This window comes from Callithrix jacchus, chromosome 13, assembly GCF_049354715.1.
Source record: "Callithrix jacchus isolate 240 chromosome 13, calJac240_pri, whole genome shotgun sequence".
Classification (NCBI taxonomy): domain Eukaryota; kingdom Metazoa; phylum Chordata; class Mammalia; order Primates; family Cebidae; genus Callithrix; species Callithrix jacchus.
This window is the reverse complement of record NC_133514.1, coordinates 77,828,930-77,855,674: the sequence shown is the minus strand read 5'-3', so window position 1 is coordinate 77,855,674 and position 26,745 is coordinate 77,828,930. Positions and strand designations below refer to the sequence as shown.

Below are 26,745 nucleotides of genomic sequence, written 5' to 3'. Positions count from 1 at the left end.
TATAAAATCATAAGCTAAATTTTATCCTTAGGGTCATGTATGTTTTGAAACATGGGTCAATGGGTTTCATCAGTTTCTCCAAAAGGCATGTGGGGAGTAAACTTATAAACCACAGCACTATATGCTAGCATCTTGAGGACATGGGTTATGCCTTGTTCATCTTTGTATTCTTCTCAACTCTTTGCATAATACCTTGTTCAAACTGGGTGCTCAATAATGCTTAGTGAATGGAACAGAGTAGGGCACCTACTGCATGCCTGGGATTATGCATAATCCCTAGAAGCTTTCCCTTTACCTCAGTGTTCCAAGTAAGCTCCACAAGGCTTTATTGGGCATAGTTTCCCTCAGAACCTTTCTTATTTCTTATGTACTAACTGGAGCTGTGGCCAGAATCCTAGAGGCCAGAGGCCACATTCTGAAAGAGCTTCGATATGGCTGGCAGCCATGAGGAACTGTCTCCTACTTGTCCTTTAGAATATTTGAATGCACTGACCCTGAATCATGTGCCCATCTGGCCAACATAAACTGAAATAGACAAAGTACACCTGGCCATTGAAAAAAGTGAGTAAGCAGCAACTGTCTGTGAAGTATTAGTTTTCTGCATTTGTTCTGTACTGTATATCTATACCTATACAATTGTCTGTATAATACAAATAAATAACAAGATCAATTTTATTTATTCATTGGGAAAATAGCTGTGGCCCAGCTCCCTGGTGCATAGAAAACTGCATGGGAAATAGAACGAGCATTTGGGATGAAGAGATGTCTAGGTAGCTAATCAGTATAACGGATCATTTACAGGTAACTTGAGTGAGGTCATCCATAAATCAATATAGCATGAAGAATATGAGGAGTGTATTTCTTGTTAAAAAATTTTTAAAGTCAGTGGGGTAAGTTTTGGTGCTCTATTACACAGCATGGTGACTAAAGTTAATGCATATTTCAAAATTGCTAAAAGATTAGATTTTAAATGCTCTCATCACAAAGAAATGATAAGTATGTAAGGTAGATGTATATGTCAATTAGCCTATTTTAATAATTACACAATGTCGACCTTATCACATCATATTGTACTCCATACACATTAATATATACTACTATTTTTCAATTAAAACATCTTTTAAAAAAGCCAATGAAAAATAATGATCAAGAACCTTGAATAATGAAAATCAAGTGGATGATATTTCAGACCCTTCATGTGTACCTTTCCAAATCCTCTTGGCCCTGGCTCTCTCTCCTGTCCCTGCACAAGTGACTGGTACCACATAGATTTTTAACCAGGTTGATGCAGCTGCAACCAGACAATGAGTGGCCTCGGGCTCTTTCTGCATACCTATAATGTCTCACTACAAACACGTGGAACCTAGCCACCACTCACACATGTGCAACCTAGATGCATGAGGACATTAACTCCTGTAGGCAACCACTGACCAGTGAAGGACAGAGCAGCTCCATTAGAACTTCCTCCTTTTGTCTCCTGAATGGACAGTCCTGGAGTGCATTGCAGAAGGTTTCCTGGAAATTCCTGCACTGTCTGTCAGCTTCCCTCCCTTCCTGTTTCCAGTTAGTTGTAAGTTCATTACCCTGGTGAGCTGCTTCTATGCAAGCTTTGTCCTGAGGTCTGCTTAACATAGTCTAAGCAGTGGTCCTAATAATGTCTGTCTATTCCTGGTGGAATCCTCCCAGAATAATAAATGAGAAGAAAATGATGATTATCACCATGTTTGAAGAAGATTCTGATTCTTGTTTAGTTATACAAATTTTTCTCTGCAATATAATATCATTTTTTATTTACCAGTGTTTAAATTGAAAAATAAAATGCATCATACTTGCTTATATCGAAAAGGATGATTATTTTTTGGAGAAAATAAGCTGCTTAGGGCTGGTGCTATTAACATCGGGTTTGCAGCAGGTTTGCTGGGCAACAAGCTTTTGTCAGTGTTCTAGTGTTTCTTGGTGACAAGACTTGACAGACATTGTAGGACAGTGACTGTTTACCATAACACTTGGATAATATTGGGAAGTTAGAAGTAAGCCTCTTTATTACATGATTTTATCTGGTGTTTACCCAAGGGAAGCCACTTAATATCTCCTGTGCTATGCTGTCCTCACCTAGAACAAATAGAACTTTATAAATCCCGATGGACAAGGAGATAAAGCAGAAGTCCTAGCCCAACACCATCAATGGTTACAAATAGCTACAGACAATTTGTTTCAATGTGTTATAGATATACTTGATTTTGTAACTACTGTAATTATAAGTAACCACCTTTTCCTTCAGAAAAATGACATTTGGCTCATGGGATTTGATAGGGCAGATATCAGTTTATGCAGCGAAGTATGAGAGTGGAATTACTATTTGATAGTAGAACCACTATTCACTGTTTGATACTACTGATCTACAAAATATGAAGCATTATAATAAATAGAACACATTCATTAGATTGTAAACTTGAGGTTGTTCTATTACTAAATTTAGATGCTAAGGAATATTAGTATCTAGAATAATTTAAACTAATACAAATATCTCATATTGCATTTTTTCTTCTTATGCTTCTCCAGTTAAATTTTTCCCCTTTTAAATGCAAACATAATGCCAAGAACCAACATGATCAGATTGGCAGACATCTAAGTGTTCCTGAGGATGGACTGTTGTTGTCATTTTGGGGAGGAGACTTTGAAAAGGGAAGAAAGGGAGGATCCTTTTTGGACGATCCAGGTTTTTAGATTTCTTGCTACTGCTGAACATTTTGAAGATGCTCAACTAAGTTGTACAGACCATGCTGAGCACAGATTTTGGAAAGGGCCTGGGAAGTTAGAGTGATGTAAAGAAAACTGAAATAAAAACTGGGTTTGAGTCAAGGAAAAAGCTAAACAAGTTATCAAATAGCTACCTCTAGAACCTGCATATCAGATTTCTTAGGATCATTTACTAGGCCCTTGAAGTGACATGCCAAGTCTGAATAATCTCCATGTCCCTCAAGGCACTCAGTAAGATGTCATGCATAGAGTCTTTACTCAATAGACATTTTATGAGCACCTATGCACATGACTATGAGTTAAATGCACTGTGTATGCTAGACACCGTGGAGGATGTTGACACTGATAAGACACAAAAAAGTCTTATCGTCCTGACTTGTTTTCCTCAGATTACTTGCTCCTACCTGAAATTGTTGCGTTGTTTGCTAGAATGCAAGCTATATAAATTGATTTTCTGTTTTGTTTACTTTTCTCTCTACAGAGCACCTGGCACATGGAGAGTGAGCCAAACATATTTGCAGAAGGATTTAAAAAAATACTTTCCCTATAGAATATAGCTTTTATTTTACAAGTCATTGACAAAATAGAATTGTTTTGTAAAGTAATTTTATTTTTTAGGTGTACCATGAAGGTCACTTAACCATGTGCTTGACTTTCAGCCATTTTAGTTTATACCCCAGAGGTTAGTCTATTTCATGTCCATCACTGAAAACAATGGCTGAGACAACATTCCCAGGATATTAAAAAATTCATGGGTACAAAATTTTTGTTTGGGATGATGAAAAAATTTTGAAAAGTGATAGTGATGATCCTTGAACAACATTGTGAATGTATTCAATGCCATTGAAGCATACACTTAAATGGTTAAAATGTTATGCACATTTTAACAACTTTTTAAAAAAAGTATTGAATACATTTTACTAGAAAAATATAAAATATGCTCTAATAAGAGTGAAGTGGAAACATTTGGTGCCACTCTGTATTGTACTTAATGTAATAAAAAATGCAATTGTCTTTTTAAAAGTCTTTTGCTCGAATACATTAACTATTGCTGTTTGGAGAGCAAACTGTCTTTTTTTAATATTTATATTTTTAACATTTAATGTAATCATCCCTCCTAATCTCCTGTAGAAGCTTCTATTTATCAAGCTTTAGAATGATGCCCTTAAATTCCAGTCAATGCTGAAGTCTCCCAAATAACTTAGGGAAAGAAAACCTCAATCTGCTGCAAGGTTCTTTTGCCCCTATGAAACCTCAGAAATCCACAGGGCTTTCTCTGTAAGGGGTTTTGTCACATGGCCTTCTAGTCATAGCTTCATTAGCTAGGCTTCTTATAGCTACTGCAGTTCCCTCACAAACATGATGATGAGAATTAAGTTTTTCAGAAGTCTTATGGCAAGTAAAGTCAAAGTTCAGATAATGTAAGAGGAAAACAGGCTTAGGGGATAATAAGGTTTGGTTCTGTGTCCCCACCCAAATCTCATCTTGAATTGTAACTCCCACACGTGGAGGGAGGTACATGTAATCCCCATGTGTCAAGGTAGGGAGGTGATTGGATCATGCGGGCAATTTCCCCCATGCTGTTCTCAGGATAGTGAGTGAGTTCTCAGGAGATCTGATGGTTTTATAAGTGTTGGTAGTTCCTCTCTTGCTCTCTTCTCTCTCCCACTGCCTTATGTAGAAGATGCTTGCTTCCCCCTCACCTTCTGCCATGATTGTAAGTTTCCTGAGGCCTCCCCAGCTATGTAGAACTGTGAGTCAATTAATAGCCTCTTTCCTTTATAAATTACCCACTCTCAGGGAAGTTCTTTATAGCAGTGTGAAAACAGACCAATACAGTGTGAAAATGGACTAATACTGAGTATTGGGGTAAAACTAAAAGTTATCTATCAGTATTTTTCATTTCTAAAATACAACTTAATGACAACACACTAGGTAGACTACCAGTGGTATTTTATTCACTTAAAATTAATAGGTACTGAACCATACACTATCCTTGACATCACTTTATTGTTCAAGAGCTTCTCCCCAGTAGTCTCAAAAGGTTAATTTACTTATTTTTTGAATACTTATCATGTGCCAGGTGTAGGGAATATATCAGTACACAAGACATACACTGATCTTTGCCCTTAAGAAGCCTACACTCAAGTTGGGAGAGATGTAATAAACATAACAACTAAATAAATTGTATAGAATAGCATATATTAGAATGTAATACGTACTTTAGGAAAAAGACAAATAGCAGGACAAGGGGGACAGGGGAATTGGAATATTAAATGGAGTTGCCAAGGTAGAGAGCTCACTAAAAAGATGACACGCGAGCAAAAACTTGAGAAAGATGAGGAGGTCCACCACTGGGTTCTCTACAGGAAGAGAGCTCCAGGTAAAGGGAACAGCCAGTGCTAAAGCCCTATGATGGGCACATACCTGATATGCTCCCAGTGAAGTCAGGAGGCTAACTGTGGATGGAGCAGAGTGACCAGATAGGAAGGTGGGAGGAGATGAGGGCAGAATAGAAAAAGACTTGATCCTGTAGAGCCAACTGGACCATTTTCAGGACTATGCTTTTACCATGAGGGAAGTGGGGAGCCACTGCAGAAATTTGAGCAGAGGAGTGAGAAAATCTGATTCAGGTTAGATATCTCTTTGAAATCGACTTCATTTTGTGGTAGAAAATACTCATGTGTTTTCTTTATGTGGCTTCTCTGTGTTTGGAGGATGTTTTGGGGGTGTTGTTATTCAGAATGGTTGACTTTTGACTTCTCTCTCTCACTTTTGTTATCCTGCTCCTTGTCTAGATCCTGCCTTTTGTTTCTTTTTCTCCCACTATGATGATAAGGGACTTGGAACTAGATATGGGAAAAGCTTTCAGTAAACAATGCTGAGCCTCATCAGCTGTGTAAAACAAAGTGTCCACTCCCCTCCTAAACCTACAGGGTTATTCAGTCTCTGTCTTGCTTTGAATTTTATATAAAGCATATGTCCCAGTGTCTCTTACACACATCTGAGCCATCTTCTTTCTCACAGATGCCACTGGAGTGCAGTTCCATACTTTGATGTGTATAGCAGAAAGCTTGCCTCATATTTTTATTTTTATTTTTGAGATGGAGTCTTGCTTTGTCACTCAGGCTGGAGTGCAGTGGTGGAATCTCGGCTAATTGCAAACTCTGCCTCCCAGACTCAAGCAATTCTCCTGCCTGAGCCTCCTGAGTAGCTGGGATGACAGACATGTGCCACTATGTCTGGCAAATTTTTGTATTTTTAGTAGAGATGGGGTTTTGCCATGTTGGTCAGGCTGGTCTCAACTCCTGACCTCGTGATCCTCCTGCTTTGGCCTCCCAAAGTGCTGGGACTACAGGCATGAGCCACCAAGCCCAACCACTCATAATCTTAAAACAAGGCTCTTATTAACTCACAGTTCTGTAGTTAAGAAGTATGACATGACTGGTTCCCTGCTCAGGGTATCACAAGGATTAAATCAACGTATTGGCTGAACTGAGTTTTCTCTTAGGGGCTCTCAGGAAAAAAATGCTTTCAAGATATTTGTTAGAAACTGATCACAATTCAGTTTCTTGTGATCATAGGACTGAGGTCCCTGTTCCTTGCTGGCTATGAGCAAGGCATCTCCCAATATCTGGTGATTGAGCATGTGGCACTTTCCATCTTCAAGCCAGCAATGGCATAACAAATTCATCTGGCCTGTCAAACATCTGATTTTCTCTTCTGCGGCTGCCAGATAAAACTCTCTTCTTTTAAAGGGCTCATGTGATTAGTTCTGGCCCACCCAGGTCATCTCCCTACTTTAAGATTTGTTGCAACTGTGCAATGTAACATAATATAATCACAGGAGTAAATTCTACTAAATTTGCAGTCCTGGGGATTATGCATGGGATTGCTCAGGGGACAGGAAATTTTAGGAGCCATTTTAGATTGTAATTCAGGTAAAGATATTTTGGACCAGGCATTTGTAGTCAGCACAGAAAGATGTGGCTAGATTTGAGAGATATGTGAAAGTATAACTGATGAGATTTTATGACTGATTAGATCTGCATTTAGATAAGAGGTCAAAGATGATGCCCAAATTTATGGCTTGAAAAACTTGATGAGTCTTGGTATCCCATGGGAACAACCTTTCTTTTAAAAGAATTCTTGAATAAATCTTCCACTTTTCTTTTACCAACTTCTAGCTCTCTTTTTCTTTACTCTTTAACATGTGAGAGTGATATATTCCAAATGAAATTTTTATTGTCAAAGAGGTATACTAAAACAAATATGTATTTATGTAAATTTTTTGTAAGAGAATATGCAAATAGGAATGAATTCCTGAATGGTCTAGCTCTTACACTGTTCTCCCCATGATCTAGAGCAATGCTTGGCATGCAGTAAATGCTCAGTCTCTATTGTGGAGTGAATAAATAAATGAGTGATTGTTAATAAGAATGAATGTTAACAAAATCTCTGTGGAGAGTGAACCAAGGTGACATCACGAGTGACTTTCTGATGGAATCTCAGGTGTGATTTCATGGGAGAAACTGCTCTCCCATCCCTGTCCTCTTGACTGACTTCTGTTTTCTCTCAGTGTGTGCTGGAGGCCTGAGATCCTGGGAGCCAGGCAGTGGGAGAACCCCTTCTGGGTATCCCTTCATTGCTCTGCTGACCAGCTTCAGGCTAAGCAAGACAGTTTCCCAGAAACAGGGCTTGGCAGGCCACCAGGGGAAGGTCACTGAATCTTGCCTTGGCACCTGCTAGATAGGGTTGGGAAGCTCGCAAGGCATTCCTCTTAGGCATCACTCTTTCCCAACTGACAGGTGCATTTTAAGATGATGTCTCTTCCTCAATTGTGAAAGTAAAAGTGCTTAGTTGGCACAGTTTCCATGTATAATACAGAAGCAGAAGAAAGGGAAGGAAGCCATGTGCTACAACCAGATGCCTGGAAATGAGATTACAGGTGTGGCTTAGTTCACAGGTTATGCAGTGGTAGCAGCTTGGGCAAAGCTTCCTGCATTCTCTGAAATAAAAGTCTACTAACAAGGAAACAAAACCCTGTATTTTTAACATCTTAAAAACAAAGAGTAGAAGCAGCTTTAATTAAACCCATATCATAATCATCAGGACTTTAAAATCATTGCTTTTCTCATCCAGAGATTTATTCTCATTAAGGGGAAATAATTTTGCTATAGGTCCAGGGTGCCAGACAGGAGCAGTTTTTCCACGGTCCTATTACATAGCATCTTTAATAGGTTCATTTATGTTCCACTGCCACCACCAGCTTTCCCACAGGAAATTTCTGGGAACATTGTATTCTAGCACAATGCATGTTCCTTTATTCTAAACAAGTGTCTAGAATGATTCAATATCAGGGATGAAGATATGTAGCAAAAACATTTGCAACAATACAAACCAAGATAATTGTGCTCCAAGGGTTAGTAATCTGCAGTTTATTTCCCCAACTGTGAATATTCCTGCTTCTCCTGCTGGCTCCTTGACTAGGGAGAATCTTCTAATCATTCTCTTTTAAAAGCAATTCATTCTCTGGTTTGATTTCACTTGCCTGAGTTTCCTACTTTAAACTTTACATCCAAGATGTTATTCATCATTATCTGGAAAATACAAGAATCTATGTTCTTGAGCGTGTGGTCGATTCCTGGTGCATGGTGTCACATATTTTCTCCTAGTTATTCAAACATGAATCCAGGGGCTTCTGTAAAGGGATTTTGCAAATGATATTATGATCCCAAATTAGTTGCCCTTAAAACATGGATATCATCTGAGTGGGCCTGATATAAACATGTGAGTTGCTGAAAAGCAAAGAGTCTTCTCTGGCTGGTCATAGATGGGCAAGTCAGAGAGGATACACTAGCTGGGCTGAAAGAAGCCACAAACACCTCTGCCATCAGCAGCCAACAGGGACCATGAGGCAAGAATAAGGGAGCCAGCAAGGAAACCAGGTCTCGATCCTACAACCACAGGAAAATAACATTTTCCCACAATGAATGCACTTAGAAGAGAACCCTGATCCCAACATCGGAACCACAGACCCAACCAGCACTTTGATTTCAGTTGAGTGTAATGCTAAGCCAAGAATCCAGCCATGAGGCATTGGATTTCTGACCTACAAAAACTGTAAGATAATAAATGTGTGCTGCTTTAAGCTGCTAAATTTATGATAATTTGTTACCCAAGAATAGACAATTCACAGTGGCAGCTAAAAGTCCACATATTTAAACATGAAGTAAGGAAGGCGAATATACTGATACATTAGCTTGAAGAAAAATGAGTGGAATATTAGTATTTACTCCTAAAAACATAGCTCAAGCCTACTCCTGCTACATAAGACCAGTGTTCTTCTATTCACCTGACTGGTGAGAAATGAATCTAGTGGAGCATATTCATTCATTCATAGAATATTGATTCACAGCCTATTAGTTATATGACACTCACTTGGATTACTTTTGTGGTGATAGAGAAACATGTAGGTTAAAAGGTAACTAAATTTTTTGGTTCACAAGAAATGCAAAAAGAAATTTAGAGACAATGACATAGAAAAAAGCATGAGTTCTAACTTAACATATCTGAATGAAGGATACTTTTAAAATATTTTAATTACTAGAAAAAGGATATTTTGGAAACTCTGACAGCCCAGATACAATTATAGACCTTTTCTCCTCTTTTCCTTTTAAACATGATTTTAATTAAATTTTAGTTGATATGACTAGCAGAAAGAAAATTCAGACTGTAACCAATAGGACTGAACGATGGTGCAACGTTAGTTGAGGGTGTAGGATAGAGTATTCCCTTGCCTTCTTAATTTTTGTTCCTACTATTAAACAGGAGGGATTAGATATTTCTGATTTATTTCTCATTTCCTTTGTTGTCCATGAATTTAGGGCTGCATTTCATTGAAGCCAAAGTAATTTCTGAAAAAAGAGATCTGCTGACATTACAGGGTATCTGGATCATTAACCACGTCAATGCTGACCAGGGAAATAATGTTCTAGCAGAAACAGCAATTTGTCTAAAATAAAGGCTGAGATGATGCCATTTTACACATGCGTATAAGAATTTATGGGTATTAACTTTTGTGGAAAGTTAACAAAAAACCTGGAAGCTAAAGAGAAGGCTACTGATTAGAAAGAATCATTTAAAATGTTATTTGCATTTTTTGTTCTGAATATAAAATATTCAGGATATAATATTCCTTCTAGAATATAAAATAGCCAACTTGGTGTCCCCTAATTTTTTAGAAACATTCATTCTTTTATTTTGTTAGAGAATGTGCTAGTTATGATGGAGAAGGTATAGCAGAGTACAAAGATGAATGGTAAGGGGAAGAAGGGATTTGCAAAGGAGAATCCTTTGACTTAAAAAAAGAGATGGGTTTTTACAATCTTTTATAGCAGGGATTGGTCAACACTCCTTTTGTGGACCAAGAGACAAAATCAGAGATTGTACCAGTACATATGTAAGAAGAGAGAAAAAGAATTTCCACAACAGTTTTACTGATGAAGTTAAATATCCAATAATTGAGTACATTAAGGCAATGCTGGCCTATCAATGTGAAGAATGTAATTCTTCTTGGGGGCATACATTTTTAAAAATTGGGGTTATAAGTCAGTGTGAATCAATTATAAATATCCATCTGTAAAAACTATTAGTTCATGCTCTATAAAAAGGTAGGTTCTGGACCTCATTTAGTTCATGGGTCACAGTGGCCTCTTGTTCAGAGTCCTTTGAGAACCCGGGGAACTGATTATTCTCAGCATACATTAGGAATTGAATAGAAGAAAATAAACATGACATCAGTGATAGGAACAAGAGTTCCATATGGAAAATCATAAACAGAATAGGCAAGGGATATGGGGAATGAACTATGGAGATTTAACCAACATATATGAAATCTGAATTTAGATAATAGATACAAAAGAAATCACCTAAAAACCTATATAGTCTGTGCTATATCCAGACAATATTCATTTTTTTCTAGGTGATAGCTTTATAAGAGCCGCTTTTTTTTTCTCCTTTATGTAGTTTTAAAACTTAGTTTTGTTAGTATATACAATAAATTTTAAATGAGGCATGGACCTAAAAGTAAGCAATCTATTTTCAGTTAAGATTCATTGATTCCTATGAAGTAAATACTATAAGGAGTTTCTGTTATGGTTTGAATGTTTGTATTTGTGTCTTACGTTGAAACTTAATCCCTTAATAGGATGGTATTAGCCCCACCTCATAATAACACCAAATCCTTACTTGATTAGGACTTGAGGGCAGAGTTTTCATGATGAGGATTAGTGCCCTTATAAAAGAGGCCCCAGGTTTGGCGCAGTGGCTCACGCCTGCAATCTCAGTACTTCAGGAGGCTGAGGCGGGCAGATTACCTGAGGTCAGGAGTTGGAGACCAGCCAACATAGTGAAATCCCACCTCTACTAAAAATACAAAATTAGCTGGGTGTGGTGGTGCATGCCTATAATCCCAGCTACAGGGGGCCGGGGGTGGTGGTGGTGTGGTTAAGGCAGGAGAATCGCTTGAACCCAGGAGGCAGAGGTTAAGGTGAACTGAGATTACACCATTGCACCCAGCCTGGGAATCAAGAGCGAAACCCAGTCTCAAAAAAAAAAAAAAAGAAAAAGAAAAAGCTGCTTTTGCTTTGCTTCTTCCACTATGGGAGGACACAATGAGAAGGGGCCACCTGTGAACCAGAAGGCTGCTAGATACCAAATCTGTCAGTGCCTTGATTTTGAATTTTCTAGCCTCCAGAACTATGAGAAATAAATGTTTTTTATAAGCCACTAAGTTTATGGTATTTTTGTTAGAGCAGCCCAAATATAAGACACTTTCCAATAAAGCAATGCAATTACAAATATGCTACCTACATTTTGTTTCTTATTTCTTTCATTATAGAATAAAACTCCATTATAAGGTATCATAATTTATTGTGGGTTAGGTTTACTGCAGACTAAAATTACTTTCCTCTAATCAGGAAATATATTCAATGTTGACTAATGTTATATCATGTAAACATTGCTGCTTCTGGTTGGTTAAATTTCTAGAAGGAAGGTTTCAACTTTGATTAAGGTAAGCCAAGATCAATTATGTAAGCATTTTACAAATACCTCTGAACATCACAACTACTGTATTTATTGTTAGAAAGGAAAACACCACAAAGATATATAATACTTGCATTTAATCCTTCTGATCAGAATAGAAACAATTTTTAAGAGCAGCTTAATTTAGCAGAGCATTCAAAATATACTTGTTCTTCCTTGAGCCTTAACTTGGTCTAACTTTTGTAGAATGTAATATCTCTTCTCATCATGAAGTGCTGAATGAGTTTTATAAGATATACAGACTGTAAAGTAAGACTTTCCTGATATCTCCTTCTCTAGGAAAGTCCTATCAGTGACCCTCACCCCCAACAAGTCAGGGCACATATTTCCTGAAGCTCTCACATATCACGTACATATTTCTATCATTATCTTTCTACACGGTGTTATAAATCTGCTTAAAAGCCCACCTGCTCAATTAGATTTTGAACAACTTGAAGGCAGGGATTCCATGTCATTCATCATCACACTATCCTTGGTACCTAGCATGACGTCAAACATGTGGCAGGAGCTCATTACACACTTACTATTAAGAGGTCAATGAATGGACACATTGAAGGGCCACTGGACAGGTATAAGCTTCTATTTTCACCCAAGGATGGATTAGCATTGTCATTTCTTCCCTACTGTTTTTCAAGAAAATCCAAGACAATTCTGGATGCAGAATAAGGATGTGGACCAAAAAACAACAGAAAGAGGAAAAGGAAATGCCCAGGAATGAGAAAGGGTATCTCAGAGAGCAGGAGGCATGGGATAAGGCCTGTGGACCACAACTGGGGACAACACAGTGTGTGCACCTTAATGTTTAGTGCAGTGTTGCCAAGTCCCTGAGTCCCTGAGTCCTTCCCTTCCCTTCTTTTCCTTTTTTGCTTTTTTTCTGTGTTCCTTCTTACCATTTGTAGTCTTTTATTGGAAATCCCTAGCTCTCCTGAAAGGAGCCTAAGAAAGGCTCTTGTTGGGAAAGCTTTAAGGAGGACAGAGCTCCTACCCCTATCTTCTGCCTTCCCCTCCAATTTTGAGGCCATTGTAGTGGTAACACATGATAAGAGAGTGGGACAATTAACTCCTTTTTAGTTGCTGAAAACACAGAGATTCTTCTTTTTGTTTTTAATATGGGTGATGGGTTTGAAGGGGAAGAAGGAACTTCTGTGGAAACATTGTCCTTGTCCCCTAATGCCAGGACTGGAAGTGGCTTTTATTGACTCATTAGGACTATAAATAGAGCGACAAATTGTTTCAACATCTGTAATACTTTTCTCACTACTCATTTTAGATTTGTTTAGCTTCCTTTGAGGCGTCAAAACATCTATGTGATGTGTGACCAATGCTATAGTTTGAATGTTTGTCCCTTAATCCCCAATGAGGCAGTGTTGAGAGGTAGAGCTTTTAAGAGGTGATTGGGTCATGAGGGCTCTGCCTTCATGAATGGATTAATATACTCATTTATTAATAGGTAATCAAAGGAGTGAGGCTGGTGGCCTTATAAAAAGGGGAAGAGAGACCTGAGTTAGCATGCTCAGCCTCCTCGCTATGTGTGCCCTGTACATCTTGAGACTGCAGAGAGCCCCACTGGTAAGAAGATTCTCATCAGAGGCAGCCCCTTGACCTTGGACTTCTGAGCCACCATAATTGTAAGAAGAAATAAATTCCATTTCTTTATAAATTGCAAAAGTTTCAAGTATTCTGTTATAAGCAACAGAAAATGAAAATAAGACAACCAAATTATATTCTTCTTCCATCCCTTCCTTCCCCAAACTTCAGCCCCATTTTTAGCTATTGGGGCTGGAGAATAAGGTGTAGATGAGAAACTTGAGGAATAGATGCACACTTTGCATCCTCACAGTTGTGATTAGCTGTAAGCCTAGAAGCCTGGGGCTGAGGTGACCTGCCCAGGGCCCTGGGAAGCAACTACTGGGAACTCTGAGAGGGTAGACATGTGGACCTGCCTGGTTTCTACCTTTACTATGAGTAATTAACATGCCAGTTATTGTAGAACTATATGTACGTATCAGGGGAACATTACAATTTTCATTTAGAAAACTTTATCCAATATTAATTAAAAAACGAGACACTATTTTTATAGCAGTCATTTTTTAAAAGAAAATAATAAGTTCTTATGCATGAACTATGAATTGATATTTTTTTCCCAAGAGAAAATGGACATGGTAATACAACGGAAGTGTTGACGCAGCAGAGAATAAACCTGCTAATTGTGACTAGTGATCTAGCTTATTGCTTACATTTTTAAATTTGGAGAGAAACTGAAGCAAGTTCTTTTGTTTCTTTAAGTATTGTTTCTTTCCTTATTTTTGTCTGATGTACACAAAGGTAGTTAAAACCCTGACACAAATGGCCAATTTTGTTCTTTCAGAAAATAACTTAAATGTTTTCCAAAAGCTTTAAAATATTTTCTGTCCTTGTAAAAGAAAATACAAATATAAGGGAGATTTAATGTTTGATATTTATAAACTTCTTGGAAACCATTCTGATGGCACTGCATTTATGAAACCAAGGTTGGAGAAAAGAAGAAAAACATCCATCCAGATTTAAACCATTTCAAGGTAAGGATTATACTGTATATGTATCCAGAGGTTCATCCTTTTAGTATGAACTGAACAGTTCATATGCTGTAGTATTTATGCATAATTCAGATTTCAAGACAGACTACTTAGGAGCCATCTCTACCATGTGTGCATCATAATACCCCTTTTATTATTGTATAAACATTCTTTTTAATATTTGAAAGAGAATCTAGTTTAATAAACTTAGTACCAAATGTAAACTGTAGGATTCATGATGGTAATTAGTCCAAACAACTGGCATACTTACAATTGCATTTCTTCTGAACAAACCTAAGCTTGCATGCTGTTCTGTAGGTGGAGAGTCGGATGCGGTCCAGATCTTGAGCCCCTAGAGCAGGGGAGAAAGACACATATGGTATGCCATGTGTGCAGAAAGGAATTAACAATGTTTATGAGTAAAACAACTGCAGATACAATCCTTACACCTAATATTATTTTTATTAGAATATAAATATAACTTTAAGGCTTGAACAGGTCTGTCCTATTCAAGGACAGGTTCCTCAGGTTCCAGGGAAAAAGAGTACACGTAATCAACATTAAAGATCAGGTTGTCACCCATATTCATGGATCAAGAAACACAATGTCTCCCTGTTGTGCCCATCACTTCTGAGAACAATCTGCTCAAGCTGTAACCTACAGTGAAACAGCTAGATGATACAGATACTATCAAATAATCATTTAAAGTGCACTGCTATTGGTCATTAGAACTTGGCTGTTAGGTGACCGTGTTGTGCAACTTCTCTGTGTGACTTTAGGCCAACTGCTTTTAGAGCTTCAATTTTCTCACTTGGAAGATGGGGATGATAATAATAGTGCTTATTTCACAGGACTGTTGTAAGGATAAATGAGTGAATATATCTAAGGCACTTAAACACTGTCTGGCACACAGTCAGTGCTGCATAAGTATTCATTTTTAATACTAATAACTTTCTTGTGATCCTTCCTGTCAAAATCAGAGGAAGAGGGGCCTTTCTAAAACAACCTCTACCCTTTGTTTATTGTGGCTTCCAGTTCCTTCCTAACTTAGAGGGAACATGTTCCCTATATTCTTAAACTACTTTCCTTATTCCACTCTTCCACTTAGGAGTCTAGCATGGCTCCTGATGCCCAGAACATCAGGTCTAAAAGCTCCACTCAGAATCTAAGCTCATCTTCTGGTTCTTTCCACCTTACCTACTTAACGACATTGCCCACTACTTTCTACCACAGAATCTCGCCTAGGATAGGATAAGTCTCGTCTCAATACTCTACAGATGGACTGCTTGTTACATCAATACCTGAGCTCCTAGTATTCCTCCCACCTTTCTTTGAATGAGTTAATCTCTAGACTGTGAATAGAACACATTAGACTTTCAATAAATGTCTGCTTATCTCCACTTTCACACATTTGGCTTTTTAAAGCCCATGTTTATGGTTTATAACAGATATAAAGGCATGTATTGAATTTTTATCTTTACCAGTCATACACTAATAAAATGTGCTGTGTGAATCCTTTAGAGTAAAACAGAATAACAAGTAAATGAACTATCCTGGAAGCAATTATATTAGAAGGCCAATTAAGTGTGTTTCTCAGTGAAACTCAGGATGAATTAGCAAGTATCCCTCACTAGGGCATTTAGCATTTCCTCAACTCAAACTGATACCTTCAGATTTACTTAAAGTGTTGCCCATAGTCCTATGACTTTGTGGTTTTATAAATCAAATCATCAAATGGTCACTCTTAATAAAGCTTATTATTTAACAAACAGGCTTATTGACACTGAGCACTTGAAGGATCAAAGAGATGGGGAACTACTCTTACCCAATGCAGAAATTCCCTTAGAAATGTTCTCAAGAGATGAACGTTTAGCCAGTGGCCATGTAGGATTATTTCCAATGATAGAGAAGTCTATTACTTGTGAAAATAAGTGAACTTTAAAGTTAGTAAACTTCAATTCTGTCACTTCCCAGTTGTGTGAGTTTCACCAAGTTTTGCCTTGGCATCTCAATTTCCTCATGGATAAAATGAGGTAACAATATCAGCTTTACTGGCTGGTAATAGATAAAATCTTGACTTCTGCACTGGGAACATAATGACCACTTAGCAGTAAACAGGCCATCTTAAGGGCTTCGTGTGCCATTTCTGAACAATAATATGTGATAGAAATTTCTTTTTTACGTTTGAGCTTTGATTTGCCTCTCTGCAACTTCAACCTATTTGATCTAATTTCCCCTGGAGTCACATACTCTTTTCTCCCTGCCGCTTGAGAATTCATTTCTCAAACAGTGCAAAACATCTACATTATCATTGTCAGCATCTTCATTACCATCTGAAAATTATGTCAGCAGTTCCGGTTATCATGGACTTTAAAATTGAGCTGGGAGGTAGCTTCTCCTTGACTTTCTTAGGGTAACAGATGTTCAACTCCACAGCCATTTCAGGTATAGTGTTTATCTGTCTGGCACCCAGTAGGGCTTCAATTCATGGAAGTTGCTATTGTTATTTTCATTATTATCAAGCATGGTTTGAGACCCTTAAACTTTCTGGTCACCCTGTTCTATGATTGGCAAATGTTTCTTTAAAATTAAGTATCCAAAATTAATCCAAATAACTATTGCTTTACCTGTATAGAATATAGAGAAACCAATTATTAGTATCTTTAATAAGGACTCTTAACTAATGTTATCTTTTTAAAAAAATAACTCATTATTCCAGCTTTTATTAAGTTTGAAGTTAATTAAAAAACTGGTTTGAAAAATCATATGTGCTTCTATATAAGTCAGATCTTCTCTATTTTCTATTTAAATGCCTATTTTGGAGCTAAGGGTAGGACTTCGTATTTATCTGGTTAGTTACTTTTGAAATTTAGCTCACATTTTGAACTTTTCTGTATCTTTAAAAATTCTTATTTTTTCACTGGAACTTCAAAAATCTTTCCTAATTTCATGTCCTCTGTAAATCTGAGAGACTTATGTGGGGAATGAGCTTGCTAGGATGCCTGATCACCAGAGACAGAGAGACTATCAGAAATGCTTGAATGCCAAATCTGCCTTTGCTCCCTGATGAGGAAATAGTTTTATTGGTGCTAAGTTTGGCTCAGCAATCAGGAGAGTCTCAATATCTGTAAATAATCACTCAAAAGAAAACATTAGGGGCATAGGTTATTGTGTAGGTTCTTCATGCATAAGATTTAAACTCCAGATGAAAAAAGGATTGTGATGTGGCATATAGTTAAGTTTCTCACTTTCTGTAAGACCTTACCCTCTGAGAACGGTAACCCTTGCACCTCTGCACCTTCCTCTGATTGAAGTCCTTAGGGAAATATGGCAAAGGTGCACTTCTCCAGGATGTGGAAATGCTGCTTTGGGCCTGAAGTGCACTAAGCACTCTCTCTTGTACTATTACTGTGTGGGCTTAACTGACCCTGTGCTTTGTTCAAGAACCAGGAAGAGGTCTGTAGATATATAAATATTGCATAAATTCTTCCTGGCTGATGAGGTAGACCCTGAATATTAAACGGGGTGTGGTGAACAATAAACTTTAGTGTGACAGATACAGCAGCACACTACTGTGCACGGTCAATGTATGTGTTAAGTGGAGGATTCATCCAGAAAGGAACCAGAAGAAGCTGGGCTGAGAAATGATACATAGCCTCCTACTCTGCTTATCTGCCTTGCCAAAATAAATTTCTTGGCCAGGCACGGTGGCTTACACCTGTAATCTCAGCACTTTGGGAGGCCGAGGTGGGCAGATTGCCTGAGCTCAGAAGTTCGAGACCAGCCTGGACAACACGGTAAAACCTTGTCTCTACTAAAATTAAAAAAAAAATGAGGTGGGCATGGCAGTGTGTGCCTGTAATGCCAGCTACTTGGGAGGCTGAGGCAGGAAAATTCCTTAAACCCAGGAGGCGGAGGTTGCAGTGAGCCAAGATCGTGCCGCTGCACTCCAACCTGGGCAACAGAGTGAGACTCCATCGCCAATCAACCAATCAATCAATCAATAAATTTCTTTTTCTCTGCCCCAACAAACCATGAACTTAACCCAGTTTTACATGTGTGGTCTTTTCTTGAAAGTTTATAAACCCCAAAACCTTCTTTGGAATTAGTTGTGTGACTTCTGTGTCTTCATCCAAGTCATTGATTCAAACAATGGACCAAAACAAGGCCACAAATAGCTTTCCGGGATACTACTACAAGCCTTTCTCCATGTTGACTGACCCATTAGTTGTGCCTTTAGACATGGTCATGACACTCCCTATAAGTCTCCCTAACTGTATTGTGACACAGCCCACAGTTCCCCAACACATGCACGGTCTAAGAGCTTTTGTCAATACCTTGTGGAAATTAAGGTTAATTTTTATCAGATGGTATTTTCCTGATCCAGCAGTCTGGTAATCTTATTAAAAAGCATATTAGCGGACTTAATTTATTTGTTAAAAGGATAAAATTTAAATAAATGAGTAAAGAAATAAAATTCACAGAGAAATCTTTGCTCTTAGTATGTTGACATGTCTAGAATTACCACTATATTTTGGCCAAGATCTAGAAAAACATCCAGTTGATCATGAAACTTATAACAAGTTCATACTCTAAACTCTAAGGAATCCATATTTTTTCTTTTTAATAAAAAGTACAGAATATTTCCATCACATTTTTTTCAGTGTGCTCTTCATTATTTTTCAAAATACTGGATGGTGGTTTTTTTTTTTTAAAATTATATCACTGGGATATATTTCTTTAAAGTCTGGAGATTCCACTCATTTAAGTGATTTGTTAGTTTTGCTTCATACCAATACAGTGGGGAATGGCATACATAATTAAAGGTTGAGATAAATACTGTTTTCTCTACTTCTATATATATTTGAAAGTTTTCATAATAAAAAAATTAAAACAAATTTATTTAAGGCAACTTAGTGCTCTTGCACCATCTCCTCAAACCTCTTGCACCCAAGTCATAGTTGGAAGGAAGCAATAAATATGACATCAAAGATACAGTTAAATTCTGATGGTTTGCACTGTTAGCAGCAGCAGTTTTTCCTTTCTTTGGCCCTTTTTAAAAAGATTCTCGGCTGGGCGCGGTGGCTCACGCCTGTAATCCCAGCACTTTGGGAGGCCGAGGTGGGTGGATCACGAGGTCAAGAGATCGAGACCATCCTGGTCAACATGGTGAAACCCCGTCTCTACTAAAAATACAAAAAATTAGCTGGGCATGGTGGCGCGTGCCTGTAATCCCAGCTACTCAGGAGGCTGAGGCAGGAGAATTGCCTGAACCCAGGAGGCGGAGGTTGCGGTGAGCCGAGATAGCGCCATTGCACTCCAGCCTGTGTAACAAGAGCGAAACTCCATCTCAAAAAAAATAAAAATAAAAATAAAAATTCTCTTTCTTCCGTTCTCCCTCTGTCCCTACTTCTATCTCTCCCTCCCTCTCGCTCCCTTCTTTGCTTCCTTCTACCTTTCCCCATACATTTATTTGTTCATTCATCCAATAAACCAATCAATTAACAAATCAACCAACCAGTCTTATCTAATTTTTGGTTTTAGTTTTTGCACTCTGAACATTTTCACACAATTCTTGTATGTTTTGCCTTCTGTATTTTGACAGCTCATTATAAAACCTTTTGTTAATATATCATCATTTCAATTCTTAAATATTTCATTCACTTCAAAGTTTTGCTCAGCATATATTTACAGAATAAAAATGAAGCCCATGATGAACCTGCTGCCTGAACTCTGCCATGCTTTATCATTGGCTCTGTGCATGTGTGTGGGTGTGTGAAGGAGGGAGGGAGAGAGAGGGAGAGATGCTGAGAAGAAGGTAAAGGAGGAGTTTAGGGGTAAAAAATGATGGCTATCTTAGGTAGCTGAATGGGATAGAGTCTTCCTCATTGAGGTAAGTAAGGTACAAACAGGGAGGAATAGGTTTGTTGATGGGTGAAGAAGGTTTTGGGCTAAAGAGTCTGAGTTGCTTTTAAGATGTCCAAGTGGAGATATCCAGCGGACAGTTGGATATAAGGATTAGAGCTTTAGTACATTCCAGGAATTATCAATAAGCATACAAAACATAGTAGTGTGCTCTACTGGGTCAAGATTGAAAATATTTTTTCAACAGGAGACTGTTGCACACTACTGTGTGCACAAGTAGGACCATTCTATATTCTAGTGACAAAATGAGGCACAAACTTGGGAATAGGAGTGCCCTCCCCACTTCTGAACTGTGACCAGCTATTTGGCAGTTGTTCAAAAACTGTGTGGCTTTGGGAACACTAGAAAGAAGCCGCCTTGGCAGGGACGATAAATATTTTTGTGATGGGCATTATTAGTGGAGCTGACAATGAGTCCTCCTCAAGCTGCTTCATCAGCAGAAGACTTGACAAGTCGACAAGAGTGGAAGGGAAGTTTAGCTTATGTGCTGCCTTTTTGGATAAGCTGGCTTATGAGAAATGGGAGGTTGTTCTGGGGGACTCTGAAACTCAAGAGCCATAGCAATAAAGGCAAAGCCTTGGGAGAAACACAAATTATATATGGAGAAAACTGGTCAAGAAGGAAACTTTAAATTCTCTGACTTCAGTGCTACAGGGTAGTAAGAGACAGAAAAAGAGAAGCAGAGGGGCAGAAAAAGCAGCAGACTGGGCTGTGTGGTGACATAGAGAGAATTTCTGGGTTGGTGATCCATGGTGTTAATATCTGAAAGAGAGTAAGGAGCATGAGAAACGAAGAAGCAAGTGAAAACAGTCCCCTTATCCGTGATAACCTGTGGTGGTGGGATCATTCATGTCATTTTTCTGAATTTTTTAGATCGGCAATCCTAAAACTCATAGTGTGCATTTCAAAATCATGCCTTAGGTTCCTTTCCAATCGTGCATGTGCTGACTCCAGCCAACAGTCTGAAGGACAGCCTGCCTTCAAATTATTCAATAGTATTTAGGCTGGGTGCAGTGGCTCACGCGGTAATTCCAGCACTTTGGGAGGCTGAGGTGGTGGATCCCTTAAGGTCAGAAGTTTGAGACCAGCCTGACCAAACATGGTGAAACCCATACCATCTCTAATAAAAATACAAAAATTAGCCAGGCCTAGTGGTACACCTGTAGTCCCAACTACTTGGAAGGCTGAGGCACGAGAATCGCTTGAACCCGGGAGGCAGAGGTTACAGTGAGCTGAGATTGCCCCACTGTACTCCAGCCTGGGCGAAAGAGTGAAACTGTGCCTCAAAACAAAAATAAAAACAAAAGCATAAGCCAAAAACAGTATTTGTTGAGTAACTTCATTTGCCTCCCTTTGGTTTCAGGTTCTGTTTCTGCTGAGGCCAGTGGCAACACTGTCATTTCTCCCCAAGACCTTTCTTGTTAGGCAGCTCTCCATGTCCTCAAAGAGTGTTTTCCATTTACTTCCCTTCCATTAAAACCTACCCATCCTGTGCCCCATCAGCTTCTAAACAAGCACTGATTCAGCATCTAAGGTGAATGGATTTGATGGTACATGTCTTAGGTCTGTCACTAAAAAGGAGTTCACAGCAGCGAGTGGTGTGGACATGTTCACAAGTAACTACCAGGTAAGGAGGCTAAGTAAACGTACTCTGAGAGTAGAAAAACAGAAAAGAAGGACAGTTTAATTCCAAGAACAATTTATTCTGTTAAAAGTCAGTCCGATAAACTTATTTGAGCTGCTAAACTTATGTGATGGCTGAAAAGCCAAGCTTTCATCCACAGTATTAAGCAAACTGATAACTAGGGCATTATTTTGAAGACTATTTTTGGTTAGGGGAGAACTTGTACAGAATTTCTTAAATCAAAGTAGGTGGTCACCCGATATTTTACATAAAGCTATTATTTCTGTTTTTCAGTCCATGCTTCTTTTAATTTTATTTCTTTGCTGTTTCTTCCTGCTTCTGCTGCTTATAGTAATGAGCTAAGAATGAATGTTTAACACATATATGCTTCAATCACTTGAATTTGCCAAACTTTTTTTTATCAGTTGCTCTCTCTAATTAAATCACCTGAATTTGCCAAACTTTCTTATAATTGCTCTCTCTTTCTAAGGCCAAGACTTTCTCAACTTGCCTGACTTTAGACAGACATCTTCCTTGCCTTAGGCTTCTGACCTCTGTTTTCTTTTTTAATTTTTTATTGGATTTTAGGTTTTGGGGTACATGAGCAGAGCATAAAGACAGTTGCGTAGGTACATACATGGCAGTGTGCTTTGCTTTCCTTCTCCCCTTCACCCACATTTGGCATTTCTCCCCAGGCTATCCCTCCCCACCTCCCCCTCCCACTGGCCCTCCCCTTTTCCCCCCAATAGACCCCAGTGTTTAGTACTCCCCTTTCTGTGTCCTTGCCTTAGGCTTCTGACCTCTGTTTTCTTACAGCATTTACCTTAGAAAATTTTTCATTGTAAATTCTAGGCTGCTTTGAGATGTAAATATCTTGCCAAGTTTACAACCCAGGAAGGTCTTTCTCAAGAACCTGGGTGCCAGCCCTTTGAAATATAATCACTGAAGGAGGTATGTATCACCTCTATCTCCAAGGCTTATTGGGAGGGTAGAAGCCTAACTTTTAAATGTGACAATTAGCAAATAGATGGCCTAATCACATTGACCAACCTCCTCCCTGAAGTCCTCCAGTATTTTCCCCCAGTGCTTAAAGTGCCTCCTGACTTTTGTTCTAGGGAAGTTGAGTTCAGTCTCTCTCCCCTGGTGCAATAGTCTTGTAAAAACTCTTCCTTGCCTGTTTAACTCTGTCCATTACAACTTTTCTTTCACAATTGTAATTTCTAAAGCAAAGAATCTCATTGGCACTTTCTTTTGTTGTTTTTTCTTTAAATATTTCTAGATAATACTTAGATGAAAAGATTTACAAGTCTAGTCCTTTCTTTCTCCCTGTCCAGAAAGCACAGATTCCTAGAAGTTACTTTTCGAATCTTGATGTCAGTCTTCTCTGATAAGAGTTTCCTTTCCTTTCTTTGGTGTGCTGCTGATAGAGCTGGGATATCCATATGTTTTTCAACCATTTAACACATTCTCAATGATATCACCTTTCTCTTTTGTATGACAGTCTACCTGTCAAAACCAGTTGCTCCCTTTGAAACCGTCAATTGTTTTATCCAACAGAATCCTACTTATTGTGGATGTGTCCTACTTAGTGCTGATAGAAACATGTTGCTCAAAACTAATAAATTAATAAGGTCAGACATGTTTAGCTGTTTTTGCCAATCTCTGAGTTGGAACACCCAGGGAGGAAAGACACATATTTGGCCTGTTTATCTATTCTGACCATTAATCAAAAGAACTTATAGAACTAATAAAGCTGCAAGATATTGAGATGTTTCTATGAAAAGATAAAGTTATAATTTGAGAAGCAAATGCATGATTTTCTTAAGTCTCTCTCAGTTGGATAAAAATTTAGAGTTGTCTTATTTCTATGTCTCTAAAAATCATATTGAGCTTTCTTTGAGTTGGGCAATTTTAATTCAATAGACATTTGTAACATATGTATTTGTCTGAGCCAGGCACTGCATCAGGAAAGCATAGGGATACTTAAACTCAAAGAAAGATTTTTAAAAATCATTAAATATGCATACTTTTATAGTTCTATACAGTGTGCTGTCTGATACAGTCTTTAGTGTTATAATGATAAGTTCAAAGATTTTCCCCAGATTTTATTTCCTTTTTATGTTAAATATTAATTTTTTCTACTATGTCTGAGAAGACATTGTCCCATGATATACTCTTGCCTTTTTAACCTAAGAATATGCCGTTGGAGGACACCTGTGCTGCTTTGGATTTTGTTTAGATGGACAGTCACTAGGCTCCTTGCCCTGTTGGATTTATACCTGCACAAATGTCACAATTCCAGGCAAAGACACAGTACCACACATGGGGTCTAGGAAATTGGAAGGCCTGGCTGAAAATCTCACAAACACACTAGGCACATCTCTAAAAGTGGAAAAAGCAAGGAACGTGATTGAGATTCCCCACATCAATTTTAATTTTCTTTCCTCTGTCAGTTCTAATGCTATCTTGTTACCACCAGATGATTAGGGAATAAAAAAGGAAAATATGGATCTTATTATCTGGGACTTTCCTTTTTCTATTCTGACCCTCATTCTTGCCAATCACTTCCAATCTTTAGTAGAAACCTAATTTTGTCTACTGCCTTCTTAGGGAAAAAGGCTTACAACTCACTCCTGCACATCCTCTTATGTATGCAGGAAGAAGAGACAAAAAGACATGAAGAGAACCATGGTTATTCCTTTATAACATTCAACTTGAGATGTTTGGTTTCCCCCATAATCAAGATCATTTTCTTTATAAATAAGAAAAACGGTCTACAAGGGAGATGCTACCAACCAATTACTTATACATCAAGTGTGCACATACATAAACCAATAGGCTTTATTGAATAAATTCTTCCCTGGAGTCAGTAAACATACTTAGTTTGGTTTCCCTTGCGTAGCAGATCACCTCTAAGCTCCTTTATCTTTTATTTTCCTTAGTATTTAAAAAAAAAAGTTTGCAGAATAGATTCTCCTCTTCTACATGAAGTTCTGAATGACAGTTTATAGTTTGGTCCAGTAATCATGACTAACTTCTCCTTTCCACATAAATATATGGTATCACTTGGCATGGAAGAAAGTCAATAATTCATTTCACAAATTTTATCTAGTGCCTGCAGTATGCCAGCTTCTGTGACAGTGCAGAGGGATGAACATAGACTTTAAAGTTTAGTGAACTTATTAACGTCAACACTAAATAGTATTTATCAAGTATCCGTGTGTGTGTATATGTATCCATATAGGTCCATAAACTTTTTCTTCCATATAAAATATATAGTCTAATAACAAATTATGGTGAATCACTGACTAACTGAACTCTAAACAAGTAAGGGGGAAAAAAGGCCAAAATGTACAATTCATGAAAGGAACTTAGGATCCTAAGGAAAAGTACAAATGTCATAAAGGTAAGTGGTTATTTCCAGCCTTTCCATGAGTACTCAATGAAAACTATAGGGTATTCCTTAAAAGTTCCATACTTACTCATCTCTGCAAACAGCTGTCTTCTTTCTGCCATGGTATTTCCTCTTTTCCCACTATCTTCAATCATTCTATGAGACAAAATGGTTACAATGCGTATTATCCTCACACTATTGAGGCAAGAAGATATTTATCTGTAAACACACTTGCTGTATTTGTGACACAAACATATAGAAAATCTATTTAAAACTGTGTGTTTTAAAAAGTACAGCTTTACTTTTACTAACCTAAATTGCCGCACATAGTTTTCCATATATATTATTGTTGTAGTTGTTGGAGGTGGTATAAAATTTTTATTGTCTAACATAAAAATAACTACGGCAAATGACCTTGTGCTATAACTAACTACAGCCATCTACCATCTGTTAGGTGATTTGTTTCACATTCAGTTTCTCTTTCAATTTTAAGAATACCTAAGACTGGTGAGCAGATATTGTGGATCCCATTTAACACATGATGAAACCAAAAGGCTCATGGACTTGGTGAATGAAGGATGCAGACATTTGGACTCTAAGACCAGTATGGCTTCCATCTCATTCCGTTGCCAGTTGTCCCTTATGCACTTAAAAACATCAATTTATAATCAGGCACTTTTCTAAATGTTCATTTCTAAGTTGAGTGTTTGGAACTTGCAACAGTTTTCCTGTATATAACAACTTCATGCAAGCTGATTAGATTCACAGATCTCTCCTTGACCATACTATTGTCTGCAGTGGAACTATTTAAAATATACTATTAAAATGCCGACAGTCAAATCAGAGAATTAAAATATGATAGAAAAAATTAAACTTCAGTTTGAGGAAAAAGAAAATAATGAGAAAGTTAATGGATATGTTTAGTCATGTAGAGGGCTTTGGGCTAAGTATCAAGAGTTTTAGAAGCTGATGGATTTTACTTTTTATTACATCTAATTAAACTTTTAAAACCAAAGTTTCCTTTTATGTGCATATATACAGATGCACATGTATGTCTGCCACACTGACTTCTGCTTTGATTCCCAGTCATAGTTAACAAAAGGTGTAGCTGCATGGTTCTTTTTTGCCTTTCTTTCTATGGCCCCTGCTCTTTCTCAAATCTAGGTCTTTGTCCATGCTCTTTTTTGAACAGGATTGTCCTCCCTCTATGCCAAGTTAACTTGCCATCACTCTTAAAAGCTCAGTTTGTCTATCTTCCTCTGAAGTCTTCCCCAACTCTCTATGATTGCCTGGGTTAGTACCTGTCCTCTGTACCTCCATGGCACACAATGCCTTTCAGTTCTGAGCACTCACTCAACACACAGCATGCTCATCACAAA

General features: G+C 38.0%; 1 protein-coding gene across 44 annotated transcripts in view; it reads right to left on the bottom strand.

Moving 5' to 3' along the window:
• Positions 1–26,745, bottom strand: part of DTNA (dystrobrevin alpha) — a 384,739-nt gene that overhangs the window by 106,968 nt on the left and 251,026 nt on the right. For all 44 annotated transcript variants that reach the window (XR_013525843.1, XM_035270852.3, XM_078347963.1 and 41 more), the window contains 2 exons: positions 25,455–25,522; positions 14,695–14,775 (listed from right to left, as the gene is read on the bottom strand). Coding sequence is in view for 43 of the 44 variants with exons in the window: in XM_035270852.3 (XP_035126743.1) it covers positions 14,695–14,775; positions 25,455–25,521 (148 nt within the window). In the remaining variant the exon portion in view is untranslated. The remainder of the gene's footprint in view (positions 1–14,694; positions 14,776–25,454; positions 25,523–26,745) is intronic.